Source organism: Dreissena polymorpha, chromosome 8, assembly GCF_020536995.1.
Source record: "Dreissena polymorpha isolate Duluth1 chromosome 8, UMN_Dpol_1.0, whole genome shotgun sequence".
Lineage (NCBI taxonomy): Eukaryota > Metazoa > Mollusca > Bivalvia > Myida > Dreissenidae > Dreissena > Dreissena polymorpha.
In genome coordinates, this window is record NC_068362.1 from 97,631,085 (window position 1) to 97,647,763 (window position 16,679).

General features: G+C 34.4%; 2 protein-coding genes across 6 annotated transcripts in view; one reads left to right on the forward strand and one right to left on the reverse strand.

Moving 5' to 3' along the window:
* Positions 1-4,842, reverse strand: part of LOC127841043 (protein mono-ADP-ribosyltransferase PARP14-like) — an 83,469-nt gene extending 78,627 nt beyond the window's left edge. For all 3 annotated transcript variants that reach the window (XR_008030690.1, XR_008030689.1, XM_052369555.1), the window contains exons 1-2: positions 4,760-4,842; positions 4,276-4,305 (exon numbers count right to left, since the gene is read on the reverse strand). The gene's annotated coding sequence lies outside the window, so the exon portion shown is untranslated. The remainder of the gene's footprint in view (positions 1-4,275; positions 4,306-4,759) is intronic.
* The window catches only part of LOC127841050 (uncharacterized), a 29,703-nt gene continuing 17,232 nt past the window's right edge, over positions 4,209-16,679 (forward strand). Inside the window, exons 1-5 of one of the 3 annotated variants that reach the window (XM_052369566.1) lie at positions 4,209-4,907; positions 10,573-10,661; positions 11,587-11,673; positions 11,897-12,454; positions 15,556-15,678. In XM_052369566.1, coding sequence (XP_052225526.1) covers positions 4,646-4,907; positions 10,573-10,661; positions 11,587-11,673; positions 11,897-12,454; positions 15,556-15,678 — 1,119 coding nt within the window. In that variant the 5' untranslated portion in view covers positions 4,209-4,645. Of the gene's footprint in view, positions 4,908-8,055; positions 8,229-10,572; positions 10,662-11,586; positions 11,674-11,896; positions 12,455-15,555; positions 15,679-16,679 lie in introns of those variants that run through there. The other 2 variants (XM_052369567.1, XM_052369568.1) reach the window with 2 other exon arrangements.

Genomic DNA, 16,679 nt, shown 5'->3' on the forward strand with positions numbered 1-16,679 from the left:
CAGAGTAATATAGAAAAGCTCTGAAAAAAATAAGGCATGTATTAATATGTAGCATATTGTAATCATGAAAATTGGATCCTGTGGCGTGACCATTTTCTACCTCAAAGCATTCATTTAACAAAGAAGCAAAATACAATGTTACAAACCAAATATTAAATCTTTGGGCCATAAATTTTCTGAGGAAAACATATTTTGCTATACAAGTACTTATAAAGTATTTTACCCCCTTCGTGTGGCAAAGGGTCGGGAATTGCAGAAACTCAGTAGAGTGCCAATATACAAGGTTACATGTCAAACATAACATATCTGGACATTACGTTTCAGATATGCTGCTGATGTATATTTTTAATAGAGTCAATAGTTAATAATAATGATACTGAACTCCTAAGTTGAAAAGCAGTCATAGCTTTTAATTTTTAATGCAGGACCATTACAATAGCACATGCACAGCTTCATATCATAGGAAACGCTCCAAGCAAGATTGAATGTTGTACAGTAAAAAGTGTAAGAGAACTGCTCCAGATACAAATGGTCAAAGATATTAATGGAGTATTTGTACATAAATGCTGGATGGAGTCAAGATGAAGCGGGACGTTGTAAAATGCAGCTTTTATCACAGCCTCCAAATTGCAGGCTGCAATATACATGTAGGGGTATAACATTTGCAGCCAATACAGATATTGTTGGTAAACTCAGCCAATATTAATATAGAAAAACACGCACAAAATTTGAAATTCAAACATATTGATTTAATAAAAAAATGGCAGTATAAACATACTTTTTTCTGTATCATGATTAAATTATTGTTAAATTTGTTTTGATATGCACAAAGATGAAATGTAAATTTTATTGAAGTCTTTATATTTCATCAATGATTTGATTCAACATATTATTGTATTCAAAGGGTTCTGGGCTTTTCATCATCTGATGATTGGCTTTTAAGGTATTTTATCTTGTTATTTAATCCTATTTTTACTTAAGGTAGCGCACCCCTAATGATTTCCCGCGATTTATTTTACGATCATTGCCAATCTTCAATGATCGGTTATTTCCGAGAGATGCATTTTTTTTTTCAAACTTCGAATTTTGATATATTTTTACATAATTCCTTTAGAATACATTATTTTCACAATAAATATTGACTTTGATCCAAATATCATCTGAAAAATACGATTTCGCGATTTCTTCAAAGATCGACAAGCCTTTTTACCTGTTTACTTATGGATATCTAATTAAAGCTTGCACTAAGGTGAAGTTGTCGTGGCTGAGTGGTTAAAGCGATGGACTTGAAATCTTTTTGGATCTTCCCGCTCAGGTTCGAATCCGGCCGACATCACATACTTTTTGCGATGCGTTTTATTTCTTTTCTAACGTAATTTGATTTAATATAGCATATAAGCTATGTTTATTGTTAAATATGTTGAAATTTGTATGCACATCCTTCAATTTTAAAAATTAAAACAACGTTATAGCTAAATTGGGTGATTTACTGCTGAAAATACGAATGATGCATGTTGCATTTTTATTTTTATTTAAAAAAGCAAACGGTAAATCTGTCTATTTCTCTTTATTTTTGCTGTATATAGTGTTTCTATAAAAACTAAGTTTAAAATATAACTTAAATGATACTATTTTGAATTTAATGACACTTTGTTTTTAACCGACCCAATTTTTACTTGGCTGAAATCACTTACATTTCATGGCGCTCTTCCATAGATAAAAATTTGTAATAAATAAATGTCTGTAAAAGAATACTTATTTCATCTTGTTTAAACTTTAAACACCTTTACTGCATCTGTAAACACCAACTGCATGCCCATATTTGGAAATTTGAATGAATTCTGGAACTTTTATTTACCCCAGGGGTGAAAATAAACTGGACAAAAGCCGAGCGTGGGGGTGGTTTTGAAAAAATCTGTATATTTTTTTAAAAAGCATGGAAAGTCTACCTACAAATTTGCATGTAGTTCAGTGAAATGATGCTGATTAAGAAAATAATTAATTAGATTATATTTGGATATGTGCCCATTAGGGGTGCGCTACCTTAATTTTAATCGTTGCATAGATAATATATGTAGACAAAATTTTGGTGAATTTCGTAGTAGAGCTATTTCTTTATAGGTTTAAGATGTCCAGCCCAGCTCTGCTGTGTTTTATTGTTATAGTTATTGTTAATTTATATCAGATTCATATTATTTTAATGCTGCAACCTTACAACAAAAGACATGTTGTTTTGGGGTTAAATATCAATTGATCTTTCTGTTATGTAACAGTTACAACAGTAGCTTGGATACTTTGTCATATTTAATGCCAAAGCATTTGTGTAACACTTGAGCACAGTTTAATGTCACATTTTCGTGTGAGTTGGACCCTTCATGGGATAAACCCCTTTTAACAAGAGCTCGGCGGTCGGAGACAGATGCCCCCACTCCCCATCGCCCAAACAGGGCCTTGACACACATTACTCAATCCTTTGATGACATATCAAACGGAAATGAATTTGACACTGAATGTCACAGACTCACAGTGACCTTTGAACTAGTGACCCCAATTTCAATAGAGGTCATCTACTAATCAAGACCAATGCAACTGTGAAGTATCAAGTCAATCGGTCAATTCGTTTACAAGTCATTGATAAGAAACAATTTTCATACTTATTGTGACAGTGACCTTGACCTTTGACCTAGTGACCACAATTTTATTAGGGGTCATCTACTGTCCAAGGCCAATGTACATGTGACGTACCAAGCCAATCGGTCAATGCTTTCACTTTGGGAGTTGATTGAAATTCTATTTTCCAACACTGATTTTGGTGACACACATTCACTGTGCAGATTTACATTAAATATTTGTTGTGTGTATCTTAAACTTAGACTTTATCATTAATTGACACAAGCATTTCATTATTCCCTACAATCTATATAATATCCGTAATTCATTTGATTGTTATTTGTCGTTTTCGCTGTACATCGTAGTTTCTTTTCTGCTTGTCCATCTTGGACGATGCCGCAAAAACATGCACGCTTAATCATGATACATGGATTATATCCAGGGGTCGACAAATTTTTTTCAGCAACTTGCCTTGCAGTGCGAGTAGCTAAGAATTTCCACTTGCCCCGCTGAAATATGTACTTGCCCTGCAATTTATTGAAACAATGCAATAAATCAGTAACTTATATGTTTTATTGTGATTTTCTATGGGTTATCAAATAGAACTGTTAGTGTTAACTCATGAACTTCAATAAAGTTAATAAACTGTTTTAACACACTTTTAACTTGTTTGTTTTTTATTTTGCCCTCATGGTCACGATCATTATGATAACACTTTAGGAGCATTGAAGAGTCCGAAAGGCATTTTGTTAAACTCAAACAAGCCTCGGTATGTACAAAAGGAAGTTTTCTCTTTGTCATTTTCGTTCATTAAAACTTGCCAAAATCCACTCTTTAAATCTAATGATGTGAAAAATTTATACGAATTTTTAAGCCGTATTAAAAGACCTGTATACCGTACTGTATAGGATACATTCACGGAACATACCGGTATCGGTGCGTAACGGGAAAAGGACTAATTGTAGCGCAGCGTGCAATAGTCAACATCCGGTTAATTTCCAATCGCCGATTAAACATTGTTATTTTGGCGAAAATGTTTTAAAACTTGAAATTTTAATCAATTCGGCCAGAAATGCACTTCGCCCTGCAGGACGAGCACTGCTGGAATATTCACTCGTCTGGAGCCGATTTCTACTCGTAATTACGAGCGGGTGAGTGGATTTGTCGATCCCTGATCTCCAGTATTCTTCCGCAATATAGAGATGTGGGAATAGCATCTCACAATTGCGTATATCTGGTTACATTTGCGAACCAATAGTTTAGTCAGTTGTCGTTTTGGGAACACTTGAAAAGCTCAGTTTGCACTCGTGCTACGATATTATTGCTGTAAAGCATTTATAATCTTATTGAGTTTATTGGGAAAATGTGGCAATCACTGCAACTACATACTCATCTACCAATATTTTGATTCTTCATTCAGTTTACACCTAATTATGCTGTTTTATTTTATAATTTTGTAATTAACATCAACAATTGTGAAACCATAGCAGGGCATAGCCTGGTCTGTTTTCTTTCTTTATCTATAATGGCTGCTCTTTATCCTAAGTTTTTCTATATGTCTACATTGGCTGAGATAAAAGCTGCATTTTATACCCACCCAGATGAAGCCATTAGGGAAAGGAAAGTAGCATTTATAATAGACCTAAATGGCTTGACAAACAATACCTTTTGACATGGTTCTTTCTGTCAGACTATCTGCATATAAATAACATTATACTTTTAATCATAGTATAAAAGCTGTACCGATTTGCATATATATATTGCTGTATTTGAAAGATAAAAATATACGCCTTATAGTATGCATATTAGTAATACATGATATCGAAAGTAAAACACACATAAAAATAATGAAGATGTCAGCTAATCCTTAATATGAAATGCTTTGTTGAATAATTATTTTTTTATAATGTATGCACACGCTATAAACTCCATTGACTTTATTCAATAATTGCATTGTTCATCGAATTATGAGAAATAATGTTGACAGCTTAGAAATCGAAAGTTAGAAACTTCATCATGGCATAAAACTTAAAAAATGCACATAACGAAAGTTATGTCTACCTTATCTCCTACCTTTTACATAGTCAAATACACTACTTGGTATATGAATTTTCATTTCAATGACAACATGATATTTTCTCAACTTTACCTTTTGCCAGGAAAAGAAATGGGTTTTTCCTTCAGTGCAACGGGCGCAGTAATGAGCATGCGCATTTCCTACTTTCGTTTCCGAGCTGCGCTGGTTGTTGGCTCTTCACATTTGTTGATAGTCCTGCGGCATAAAAAGCGGGAACTAGGTATACCTTAAAATAGAAACTCGTCATATTTTCTGTAAAAGCGGTTGGTGGAGATATCGTCCCAATACAGTTTCGTAACATATACTTTGGCTCATTGGGTCATTGTCGACCTGAAATGACTTGAAGTCACCCGGGGGTGACTAGAAGCCGATTCATATCACCATGGGGTGACTTCAAGACGATTCTAGTCATCCGGTCTGCTTAAAGTCACCCCAGGGTGACATGAATTGGTTTGAAGTCCCCCTAGGGTGACAAGAATCGGCTTCTAGTCACCACCGGGTGACTTCAAGCCATTTCAGGTCGACAATGACCCAATGCGTTAAACTCATTGGGTCATTGTCGACCTAAAATGGCTTGAAGTCACCCGGGGGTGACTAGAAGCCGATTCATATCACCCTGGGGTGACTTCAAGACGATTCTAGTCATCCGGTCTGCTTGAAGTCACCCCAGGGTGACATGAATAGGTTTGAAGTCACCCTAGGTTGACAAGAATCGGCTTCTAGTCACCCCCGGGTGACTTCAAGCCATTTCAGGTCGACAATGACCCAACGAGCTATACTTTGTGTGGGGAGGGATTGGCGGTTTCGTCACACTGATAGATAGCAGGGATCTGTACTAATGTATAACCTCTAAATGATGATTAATATGGACCGAATAAATATATAAAAATATGTAGGGTCGTATGCAGGAATTTTTTTACGTGAGGGTCTCATATCCCTAATTAAATATATATGCCTAATTTCATTTTTTGGCGCTTTTCAAGTTGAATTTAAATGTTTAAAACCTTAATTTGTGATATAAAAATAATAAGTAAATTAGCACCTTTCCGAAGTCTTAAACTTTAATCATTGGTGTGAAATTCACACCAATGTCTAAAGTTTTAGATTTCAGAAAAGTATGATTTTTGATGAAGAAAGCAAACTTTGATAATAAAAAACCTATTATATATTAAGAAATGTATCATAAAGTATGACTGAAATATAACCATAATAATATTTTCTGTTTTATTTCAAAACTTCTCTAAAGTTTCAAAGTAAATTCCTTTTTACGCAAGGCTTTCAGATATTGAGCTGATTTTTGGTATGTTTGTCTACCTACATGACCTACAGATAAAGTGTGAAAATCGTTCTGGCCGATTGATTTTTGGCGAAGTTATGGGTCGTGTTCTTAATTTGTTTCTCTATAATAACCGTTTTTCTTATTTTTTACGCAACTCTTTCATATATTGAGCTGATTGTTATGCCCCTGGTATGAAGGCATATATCAGTCAGACTGTCATGCAGTCTGTCTGTCCGTCGGGTATTTCATTTTCCGGTCTTTTGTTTCAAAACGCTTTAAGATATTGACATAATATTTGGATTTTAGTATGTGCACTACATGACTTGACATTAGATGTAGTGTAAATTAATAATTTATGTTATGTTATAGCATGTTAATTGAACGTTATATCAATATTGATTCAAAACAAATACAAAATGTCGGTGTATGATATAAACGCTGAAAGTTGTCACGTTAAATGGAATAATAATAAGAATTTGATTTAACACATTTGATTTAAAAATGAATACAAAAATATCGGTTTATGATGTAAACGCTGAAAGCTACGTTAAATAGGATAATATTTATAGTGATCAGTTTTTAAAGGGACCTTTTCACGTTTTGGTAAATCAGGGCCCTATAGTATAGGTCTTTGGGTAAATTGACAAAATTGAAAAGAATGGTTTAAGATTCGCAAATGTTCGTTGTAGTTAATATTTGCGATGAAATAGTAATGCTGAACATTTACCATGCTCTAAAATTATGGCCCTGAAAGTCTTGGGGATGGAATTTACCGGTAATGCGCAATTTTAACTGGGCCCACATGTGTGTTTATGTTTTGTATGAACATGCAGAGAGTAGGATCATTTCCCTACACTTTTCATCACTTGTCAACAAAGACGCGGTGATGTTGCCATTGTTCCCGGGATTATGCTCAAATCGAACAATGAACTGTTGCAAATGTATTCATTCGAGTCTGATGGCGTTGTGTGAAGGTCATTTTTAGGTGAAAAGCTGGGTGAAACAGCTATGCCGAAAAATAGATTCTCTTCATAATTTCTTGAAAACAAAACAACCTTTGTGCATAGATTTGACTGGAACCAGCATAGATGAGCAAGGAACGACAACTCTGCCTGGAGATTGGTAAAAAACAAGGTTACAATATACTAAATAACCGTTTCATGTAGGAATAACCGTTTCATGTAGGTTACAGTACACTAAATAACCGTTTCATGAAGGGCTGTACTCTCTAAAAAAATACCATAGTTGACAGGAAGGCATGTTTTACACTTTTATCTAGTATTCGGGTGTTATCTTGCGGAGATAATGGTAGGGAAAGAATAGGAGTTCACTTCTGAATCCCTGAAATATGATAAACTTGAAGACTAAAGTAAACCATCGCACTGAAAAAGGTTACACTCCACTAAGAAACGGCCGAAAAAAAGAGTTGCAAAAACAGTCGATTTTGATTTGTGTCAAGTTCTTCCTTGCATTGTACATGACATATCTTTTTTATTGCATAAATCGATTCCGCTTAGAATGGCCTTTAAGAAAAGGTATGGTTATCGGGTCTCTATGTGCAAAATGTTGCATTTATTTTGGCCTAAAGTTGTCGCTTTCACATTGAATTATATAGGGATACTATTTAGTGTATTCTGACCTGTAGGGCTGTACTTGCTAAAAAAATATCATAGTTGACAGGAAGGCATGTTTTACACTTTTAACTATTATTCGGGTGTTATCTTTCGGAGATAATGTTAAGGCATGAATAGGTGTTCACTACTGAATCCCTGAAATATGTTAAACTTGAAGACTAAAGTAAACCATTGCACTGAAAAAGGTTACATTCCACTCAGAAACGACCGAAAAAAAGTTGCAAGAACAGTCGATTTTGATTTGTGTCAAGTTCTTTCTTGCATTGTACATGACATATTTTTTTTTATTGCATACATCGATTCCGCTTAGACTGGTCTTTAAGAAAATGTATGATTATGGGGGTCTCTATGTGCAAAATGTTGCATTTATTTTGGCTTAAAGTTGTCGCTTTTACATTGAATTATATAGGGAAACTATTTAGTATATTGTAACCACAACAACTCCGTCGATTCGAACAAGGTTCGAACAACAACAACAAATGCAGTTTTGGCAATAATGAAAATCAAACAAAAACCTTATCTCTATTAAGTGAAATTATGGCTGAATTTTGCAGCGTTACACCATTTAAATTATGCATTTTATTTTTATGCACGTTGATTATAATGACTCTCAGCGTTTATATCAATGGTAATTAAACGTTACGAGATAAGAACCTACGTAGGTTAATTATAACCGGATATGTTTGATTTCGGACAAGTATAGAATTACACATTAATTATGGTTGAAGGTGTAAAAATCAATATTTAATCACAAACATAATACCATACAGTATCAAACTCGACCTTAATAATTAATAACTTACATGTACTTGTTCACAGATTTCGGCATGTTCTGAAGTTTGTGATTAAATGCTTTAAATTGATAAATGTAAACAACAGGACTAAAGGGTTCCAGTATAAAACAAGAATGAAATTAAAGAAAGAAAAAAAAAATTAACCCCACCTGGGATCGAACCACTTATAATTGTATTATGAACCAACTCGGTCATTTCTGATGATACTGATAACAAAAATATTGAGTTGTGATAATGGCTTCATCGGTGTTACTATAAATATATTCTTGGTTAAATAAATTGCCACAATACCACTTAATTGTGTTTGTTTTTATTCAAATACCCTGTATGGGTATGCATCACAGAGGGGTATTTACAGTACTGGAACAAGGTTGTCACTTGAAACATGCAATTATCATGCAATATATGTTTGGAAACAAATGCCATATTGCCATTAAATGATTAGCCTGGGCAGGGCCCTCAATCTGTCAAATTCACGGCCGAAATTCGGCCGCATTCCCTCCCCTGAAAAGTATACTTTTTTCCCCTTTTTGGGGGAAAAATAACCCCCTAAAAAAAAAAAAAATTTTTTTTTTTTTATAGATTAGATGTGTCTCATGATTAGTATATCTCAATTCTATTTTAATTTAATCTTGTCAAACATACTAAATTATGAAAAAAGCAATGAATATAGTGCAAACATGTACAGATGTTATAATTAGAGAGTAAGTAAAAAATCCCCCCCCCCCCCAAAAGGGAAAGGCCGCAAAAATTCCCCCTGCTTTGGGTAGCGACCCGCTTCCCCTAAAATGGATTGAGGGCCCTGCCGGGTTGAATTGCAGATGGTTTATCACTCTTAGTAATCTTACTATTCCTCAAATATTTATAGGATACCATACTTGGAAAGCATCCTGCCTGTAAGCAGATCTTAAATTAGGATTCAAATATTTTTCAACATAAATTTGAGAGGCCAACATTTATTGTTAGAAACCAAGGGTTAAACTGAAGAATCATTTGGTTTGGTTTAAGCGAGATTGTTATTTAATTTGATGAGGATGGCATATTTTTTTGTTGAATTTTCCTTTGCAAGTGGTACCTATTCCTGTTACATGTACACACACTTTGTTGAAGAAATAAAAACAGTTTATTGATAGAAAATCTTTCAGCATATAGTTATATTGATTGATTTACAAATAATAAAGATTGTAAGGTAAAAATACTTAAAATATATTTCAAAAAATGATATGAGGAAACCTCTCTTTGTATATGTAAATCAGAATTAATTTTTGGGGTGCAAAATTTTCTAATTTTGTTGTGTACTTTCAGTACAAATGTTCCTACATTTGGACTCTAAGTATTCCCTCTTTTGAATAATTGAGGGTTTATTGCTTTGAAACTCTGTTTGTTTGTCCTGCAGTATTAAGCAGGCTTATTTGAATGGTTTTTGTAGACCATTTTTGTTTCAATGCAATAATGAGTAGTTATAATGGTTACTTAGTATAAAAGGAAGATGTCCAATGAGTTTGATGTCTCAAGGTCTAAGATCAACATAAAAGATCTTTGTGTGAGGTTGTACTTTTCACCAACAGAACTCTTTGGCTTTGCATGCCGGTAACTCGGTGGAGAAGAAATGCACACATTCGATTCTAACAGGTCAAAAGTCAAGGTCATAGTGGCTAGTACAAGTAGCAACTATTTGCTCCATCGTCCAGTATCAGGGCTTTTTTCTCTTAAGAGGAAGACCCCTTCCCCTAAGAGATTTTATTTGAAATGATGCAATTTCCAAAAATTTCAAGCCTATTTTGGGGAAATTTTTTCCCCTTTTTCAGTTTTGTCGAGAATTGTTTCCCCAAATTGAGGGGCCAGACCCTTTCCCAAATCAAGAAAAAAACACCTGAGTATGTTTATGAATACTGTTTCTGTAGAGAATTCATTGACCTACTTAATATGCAGGTATTTTTTTAAGGAAAGGAAGAAGCCTCTTAATTTTGAGGTCAAAGAATCAAAGGTCACAGGGTCTTGTTTCATGAACATTTCCACATAATGTATAAAGAATTATAAGAATCATACATGTACAAATAAGTATCTTTGAAAATCTTGGAAGAACAATGATTCCTTGCAATATTAAAAACTTGTGCATGTCAGAGTGTCTGAGGTATACTTGTTTAACAAACATCTGTTGTGTTTGCTTCGTTTCAGGAAAATTTATTGCCGAATTTGGAAATGTTTTGTCACAGGGCGAGTTTCATGTCAATAGATCTGATTCTGACAGTTTTCAAATTGTGGAGGTACATTTTGTGTATTGAAATTATTATTTTTTTACATTCATTACAAGGCTTTGTTAATTTATATAGTGTTAATAAAATGTTGTGTGAAAAAAAAATGATTAAGATCTGAAGATGGTAAAACAGTTCTTACCCATTTGAGGAAATGAATTATCAGAAGGGTTTCCCACTTGGTCATAGTTGATTATAGAACAGACAACTGAACACTCCTTAAGTCACCTTTTTGCCAAAGATTTTAGAAACATGCTCTCTTGCTTAGCTTGACTTTTCTGATGATAACTTGTAGGGGTGCCATAAGAAGTTTTCCAATTTTTTCTATTGAAAAAACTTATAAAACACTTCAAAAGTCATACAATTTGCTTATCAACACTATCTTGCTTGAAACCTTTGTTGTTACAATATTTCTTACAGCTTGGTTTTAGTTTGTTGAAAAACTATGGTAATCTGCCGGTGGGATACATTTCTGTATATGGCTTTAATGAAAACTATAAAATGGGTGTGAAAACGTGTAAAATCTAATTTATTTCTGATCTTAATGATATATGTTTTTAACTTAATTTGTTCAAATGCTATTAGGAAAACTTGGTTATAATGTGTTCAAAAACTTCGTTTAGATCACTAAAATGAGTAATACTATTTTGTTGAACAATCAAGTTAAAGGCCAAACCTAAAACCATTTATCCGATCCAAAATTAATCATATGTTTTCGTAAGAGTGTGAATAACAATGGAAATGTTTATCAATGGCTAATACAATGTTAAATCATTTAGTTTTTTAAACTCTGTAAGAACTGCATCAATATACATTTGTAATTATAACTAGTATTTAATAAAATTGATTAGCTTAAAACCATAACCTTTATTGTTGTAATGTGTGTTTTTGTTGAAATACTGTGATATGTTCCTTTAATATTTGTATTTATCCATAGTTTGCAGTTCAGTATTGCAAAAAGCGTTCAGTTTGGTGTTTGCCAAGGTCAAATGACGTGCCTGAAGTGGAATCTTTGAGACGCAGTGTAAGAAAATGCAACTTTTAACAATACAAAAGTTTATTAACGTACTTCTTTTTATTTTGCATACACCGTACATCTTGTTCTAGATATCATGGTATAATTGTAGTGGCTGCCAATGTTCAGTTTTATAGGGATTTTCATTTAAAAAAATGCAAGAGATACAAAGAACTTGTACTTATCAAGTTTGGAGTATTAGTTTTTAGCTGAAAGTATTTTAATGTTTCAGAACCTGTTTTATTCCATGGATGATTCGATACCGTTCCTGTATGACGGCACTGTGACCGACAGATTTGGAAACCAACATGGAATAACCAACATGTTTTACCTGGGCTCCGTGTATCGGCTGCGGATATCCTGGATTGATGGATCCTCAACATTCACTCACACCTTCACTATTTCTGTGCACCCAGAAGGTGTCTCCTATGTCTTTTCACATACTTGTTTCATTCGGAGTGTGAATGACACTAAAACAAGTTCTGGTCCTACAAAGTCAAAGTCAGTTTACATATTTCCGATTGGAACAAGTTATTTCAGAGATTTTGTAAAAGTAAATCTTAACAGTGAATATTATTCGCTCAAAAAAACTGATAATGAACTTAAACATGACTTGGAAGATTCCATTAAAAATAACAAAAAGAGCAGTAAACAATCTGATCAGGTTAACAAAAAGGTGGCTTCAAACGACTCAAACTTTCTTAGGGTGATGACATTTAATATTTGGAATATGAATTCATTATCAGAGGATGATGGTGGATATACTCGAAGAATGACTGCACTTAGAGATGTAAGTGCATGGTTTTTAGTTTTTGTTACTAAATTAGTTAAAAACACTTTAAGATCAACATTGACAGAAATTTTCTTTTAATTTATAATGGTTTAATTAAAGCTTGTATTTATTATGCCCCCCTTCGAAGAAGAGGGGGTATATTGTTTTGCACATGTCCGTTGGTCGGTCCGTCCGTCGGTCTGTCCACCAGATGGTTTCCGGATGATATCTCAAGAACACTTAGGCCTAGGATCATGAAACTTCATAGGTACATTGATCATGACTGGCAGATGACCCCTATTGATTTTCAGGTCACTAGGTCAAAGGTCAAGGTCACAGCGACTCAAAATAGTAGAATGGTTTCTGGATGATAACTCAAGAATGCTTAGGCCTAGGATCATGAAACTTTATAGGTACATTGATCATGACTGGCAGATGACCCCTATTGATTTTCAGGTCACTAGGTCAAAGGTCAAGGTCACAGTGACCCGAAATAGTAAAATGGTTTCCGGATGATAGCTCAAGAATGCTTACGCCTAGGACCATGAAACTTCATAGGTACATTGATCATGACTGGCAGATGCAGGGGTGTCAATTTTCCGGATTATTCCGGAAATCCGGATTTGAGCCGTCCAGGGTTGATTTTGAGGTGAATGTAAATCCGATGAGTTTGTTTAAGGCGGGTGGGGGTAGGGACAAAATTCTTTTAGTGCGGGATCATTTCAGAACGAATATTGTTATAGCATCGTCGGCATTCTGGACATTTGCGCTTGGTACCGATTTTATTTATTGATTTCTGATTGGTAAGTGGGTGGCTGGCACTGACATGAGCAGTAACTGGCTAAGTAAAGCACTGCAATATCATATTTTAAAACATGTTAATCAAATTATATATTGACTGTGTATTTGCTAGGTTACTGGTTACTGGTTTTCATTTGCTGCAGTCAAACGATATGCATATTTTATTTCATTTGCAAATGATGTGTCGCGACATGTTTTCGGACAGTCGTTTTCGGATACGCTGGTTTGTCGATTTTTAATTTAATTTCGAAGTTCTTAATATCATTTGTTTAGAATGACAAATACACCTGCGGTGTTACGGATGGTTTGGTTTATAATATTTCGCATTGTACTCACCAATAATTGCACCTAGAAAGACTATAAAAAAAGAACAATAAGCTAGGGCTCGGGGGGTTGGGCCCTCTCTTCCTTTTATCCTACGGCTTAATTTTCCGGATTTCAAATTTGGGACAATTGACACCCCTGAGATGACCCCTATTGATTTTCAGGTCACTAGGTCAAAGTTCAAGGTCACAGTGGCTTGAAACAGTAAAATGGTTTCCGGGTGATAACTCAAGAATGCTTACGCCTAGGATCATGAAACTTCATAGGCAAATTGATCATGACTGGCAGATGACCCCTATTGATTTTCAGGTCACTAGGTAAAAGGTCAGGGTCACAGTGACTCGAAATAGTAAAATGGTTTCCGGATGATAACTTAAAAATGCTTATGCCTAGGATTATGAAACTTCATAGGTACATTGATCATGACTGGAAGATGACCCCTATTAATTTTCAGGTCACTAGGTCAAGGGTCAAGGTCGCAGTAACTGGAAACAGTAAAATGGTTTCCTGATGATAACTCAAGAATTATTGAGCCTAGGATCATGAAACTTCATAGGTACATTGATCATGACTGGCAGATGACCCCTATTGATTTTCAGGTCACTAGGTCAAAGGTCAAGGTCACAGTGACAAAAAATGTACTGTATAAGTGGTAAAGTTAGCGAGGTGGAAATGTTTGCGAATTTCGCGAACGCAATAAATTCGCAAAATTTTCCCCCAGCCAAAATTGCGCCCCCATTGAGGTAGAAATTTACGGTGACACCAGGTAAAGATAATTACTGTATACCATCGTGTAAGAAATTTAATCTTGACACTGGTTTAAGATAAAAACTACTTTGTTATCGATTTTACATAATTACGAATATAACATTTTGGAGAAATATATATAAAAACGTATTATAAACAAAATGTTTATTTTATGTTTGATTAACTATTAACATACTGCTTAGTTACGGCATTACTCAAAGATTGCCAAAGCTGTTTGGTTACATCTGAAAATAAATGACTGAACAAATAAACTGATTTTACAAACAGTTGTTTAGGTATCGCATATCGATCAATACAGTAGCCCCGTTAGGAAAACATGTTTTCACACCTTATCGCTTGATAACAATAGGATTATTGTTTTCGGAGAAAAGGCATTGTTAACAGTTTTCCCCCCTCACATCAAACAGCAATTTTTGGACAAAGAAAAAGACAGAACGAACTACGCTGAAATCATTTTATTTCACAAGTAAAGTGTGATCACAAATCAGTAAAACAGTTTACATAGAACAAGATCAATTTATCCATAAAATAAACAAATATTTCACAACACTAACAATGTTAAAATGTTGTCAGCTATAATCCGTCAATCTAACGATCGTTTAAACTAACGGTAAGTATCTGACAATTATAATCGGATTGTATGCAACCAGCAATAAATTACAATTTTTACAACGTGAAATATTTTTATGTCCTTTTGAAACGGGCGATTCGCTAACATTTCCACACGCGAAATGTCTGTTTTTGTGAATTCGCTAACTTTTCGACACGCGGAAATATTCACTTATACAGTATTCACACAATGGCTGCCACTACAACTTACAGCCCATATGGGGGCATGCATGTTTTACAAACAGCCCTTGTTTAGTATTTATTTTCAGATTGGCTTAACCATTATGTTTGTGTTTTTACCTGACTTCAACTATTGATATTGTAAAATGAGAATGTAAAACATGTAACTATAAGATACTAAAACATAGGCACAAAGTTAATAGTCTTTATCTTCATATATTTAAGTATTGAAAACTACAGAAACTATCACAATTATTCAGTCATGACTGTCAGCAAAAATTTCAAATGTTACTTTATTTGATGGTATGCACTGGTATGCACTGTTTGCTTAGTTCTTGTATCTGTGACAAAATATTGGGAAATTCTTGATTCATTACAACGTAAATATGTTCCTTTTGCAATACAGGCTCACCCCAATGTAGATTTTGTTGTTGCAGGTGATACTGTCCAGTGATCCAGACATTCTGGGCCTTCAGGAGGTGAGATACGAGGCACATAAAGGTGAGACTCTCGGCCCCTGTCAGATACACACCTTTGCAGACTGGCTCCCCAATTACCAGGTAGACTTTTAGACTTAACAAACTGTACCATGATATGTTTACATGAAGTGCATGAGGACATGCACATCGCATATTTGTTACAACCAACCAGTATAATGAGAAACCTATTCTGTATGAAGTAAACTGTTTCTTTACGGGATCAAAGCATTTTGATAACTAGTAGCTCATGCTCATGCCTATTGATATTGTTCTTTTTAAAATGCCAGATGATATGTATAGTAGGTCGGAAATATAGCAGGTTTTTCAAGAAACGAAATGGATCACATAAAAACAAACAATTAGATATTAGTGGTAGTATCAAATTCCGATTATACAGTTGATCAATAAACTTGAGAATAAAGTTATTTTATATATACATGTACACAGGCTGTCAAGCAGTCATACTTTTTCCTACTATTTCCTACTTTCTCATCAGGATGCTACTTTTTCCTATTTTGTTACCAAACCTTCCAACTATTCCTGCTGTTTCATTTTCAATGGAGAAAACATATTTTTTTAAAGAGTTTATTTAGTAAACTTGCAGGATAAATGAATCTATGGCAAGACTGTATCCCTGTTGAGGTGCATTCATCTAGATGAGACCTGACAACCCATGCTGGCTGTCTGCTAGCACCTCTTCAGGTAAGCATAGATATTAATTTCTTATGTAACTTTTGAAATTATTGACAAAAGTTTTTTTTTAAGTAACAATACAGAGCTCCAGATAAGGGTCGTATTTTCGTAATTACGAATTATTTTCAAGTCCGTTACGTATTTATTTTAAAATCTTGTCGTACCATTAAGAATTACAAAATCAAGTTACGAATATTATTTTTACATCGGTTCGTGTCGATTTTTATTGAGTTCTTTTCGCGTATTAAAGATTTTTGCGGTGCTTATATAGATTGTTTATCGGGTTTGTTTAACAAAGCGCATTTTTTCCAATAAAAGCGGCGTATACAGTCTATCTGTCAAAAAACAATGGCGGAGCCCAGAGAGCGTCCTAAAAAACTGCAAAGCGT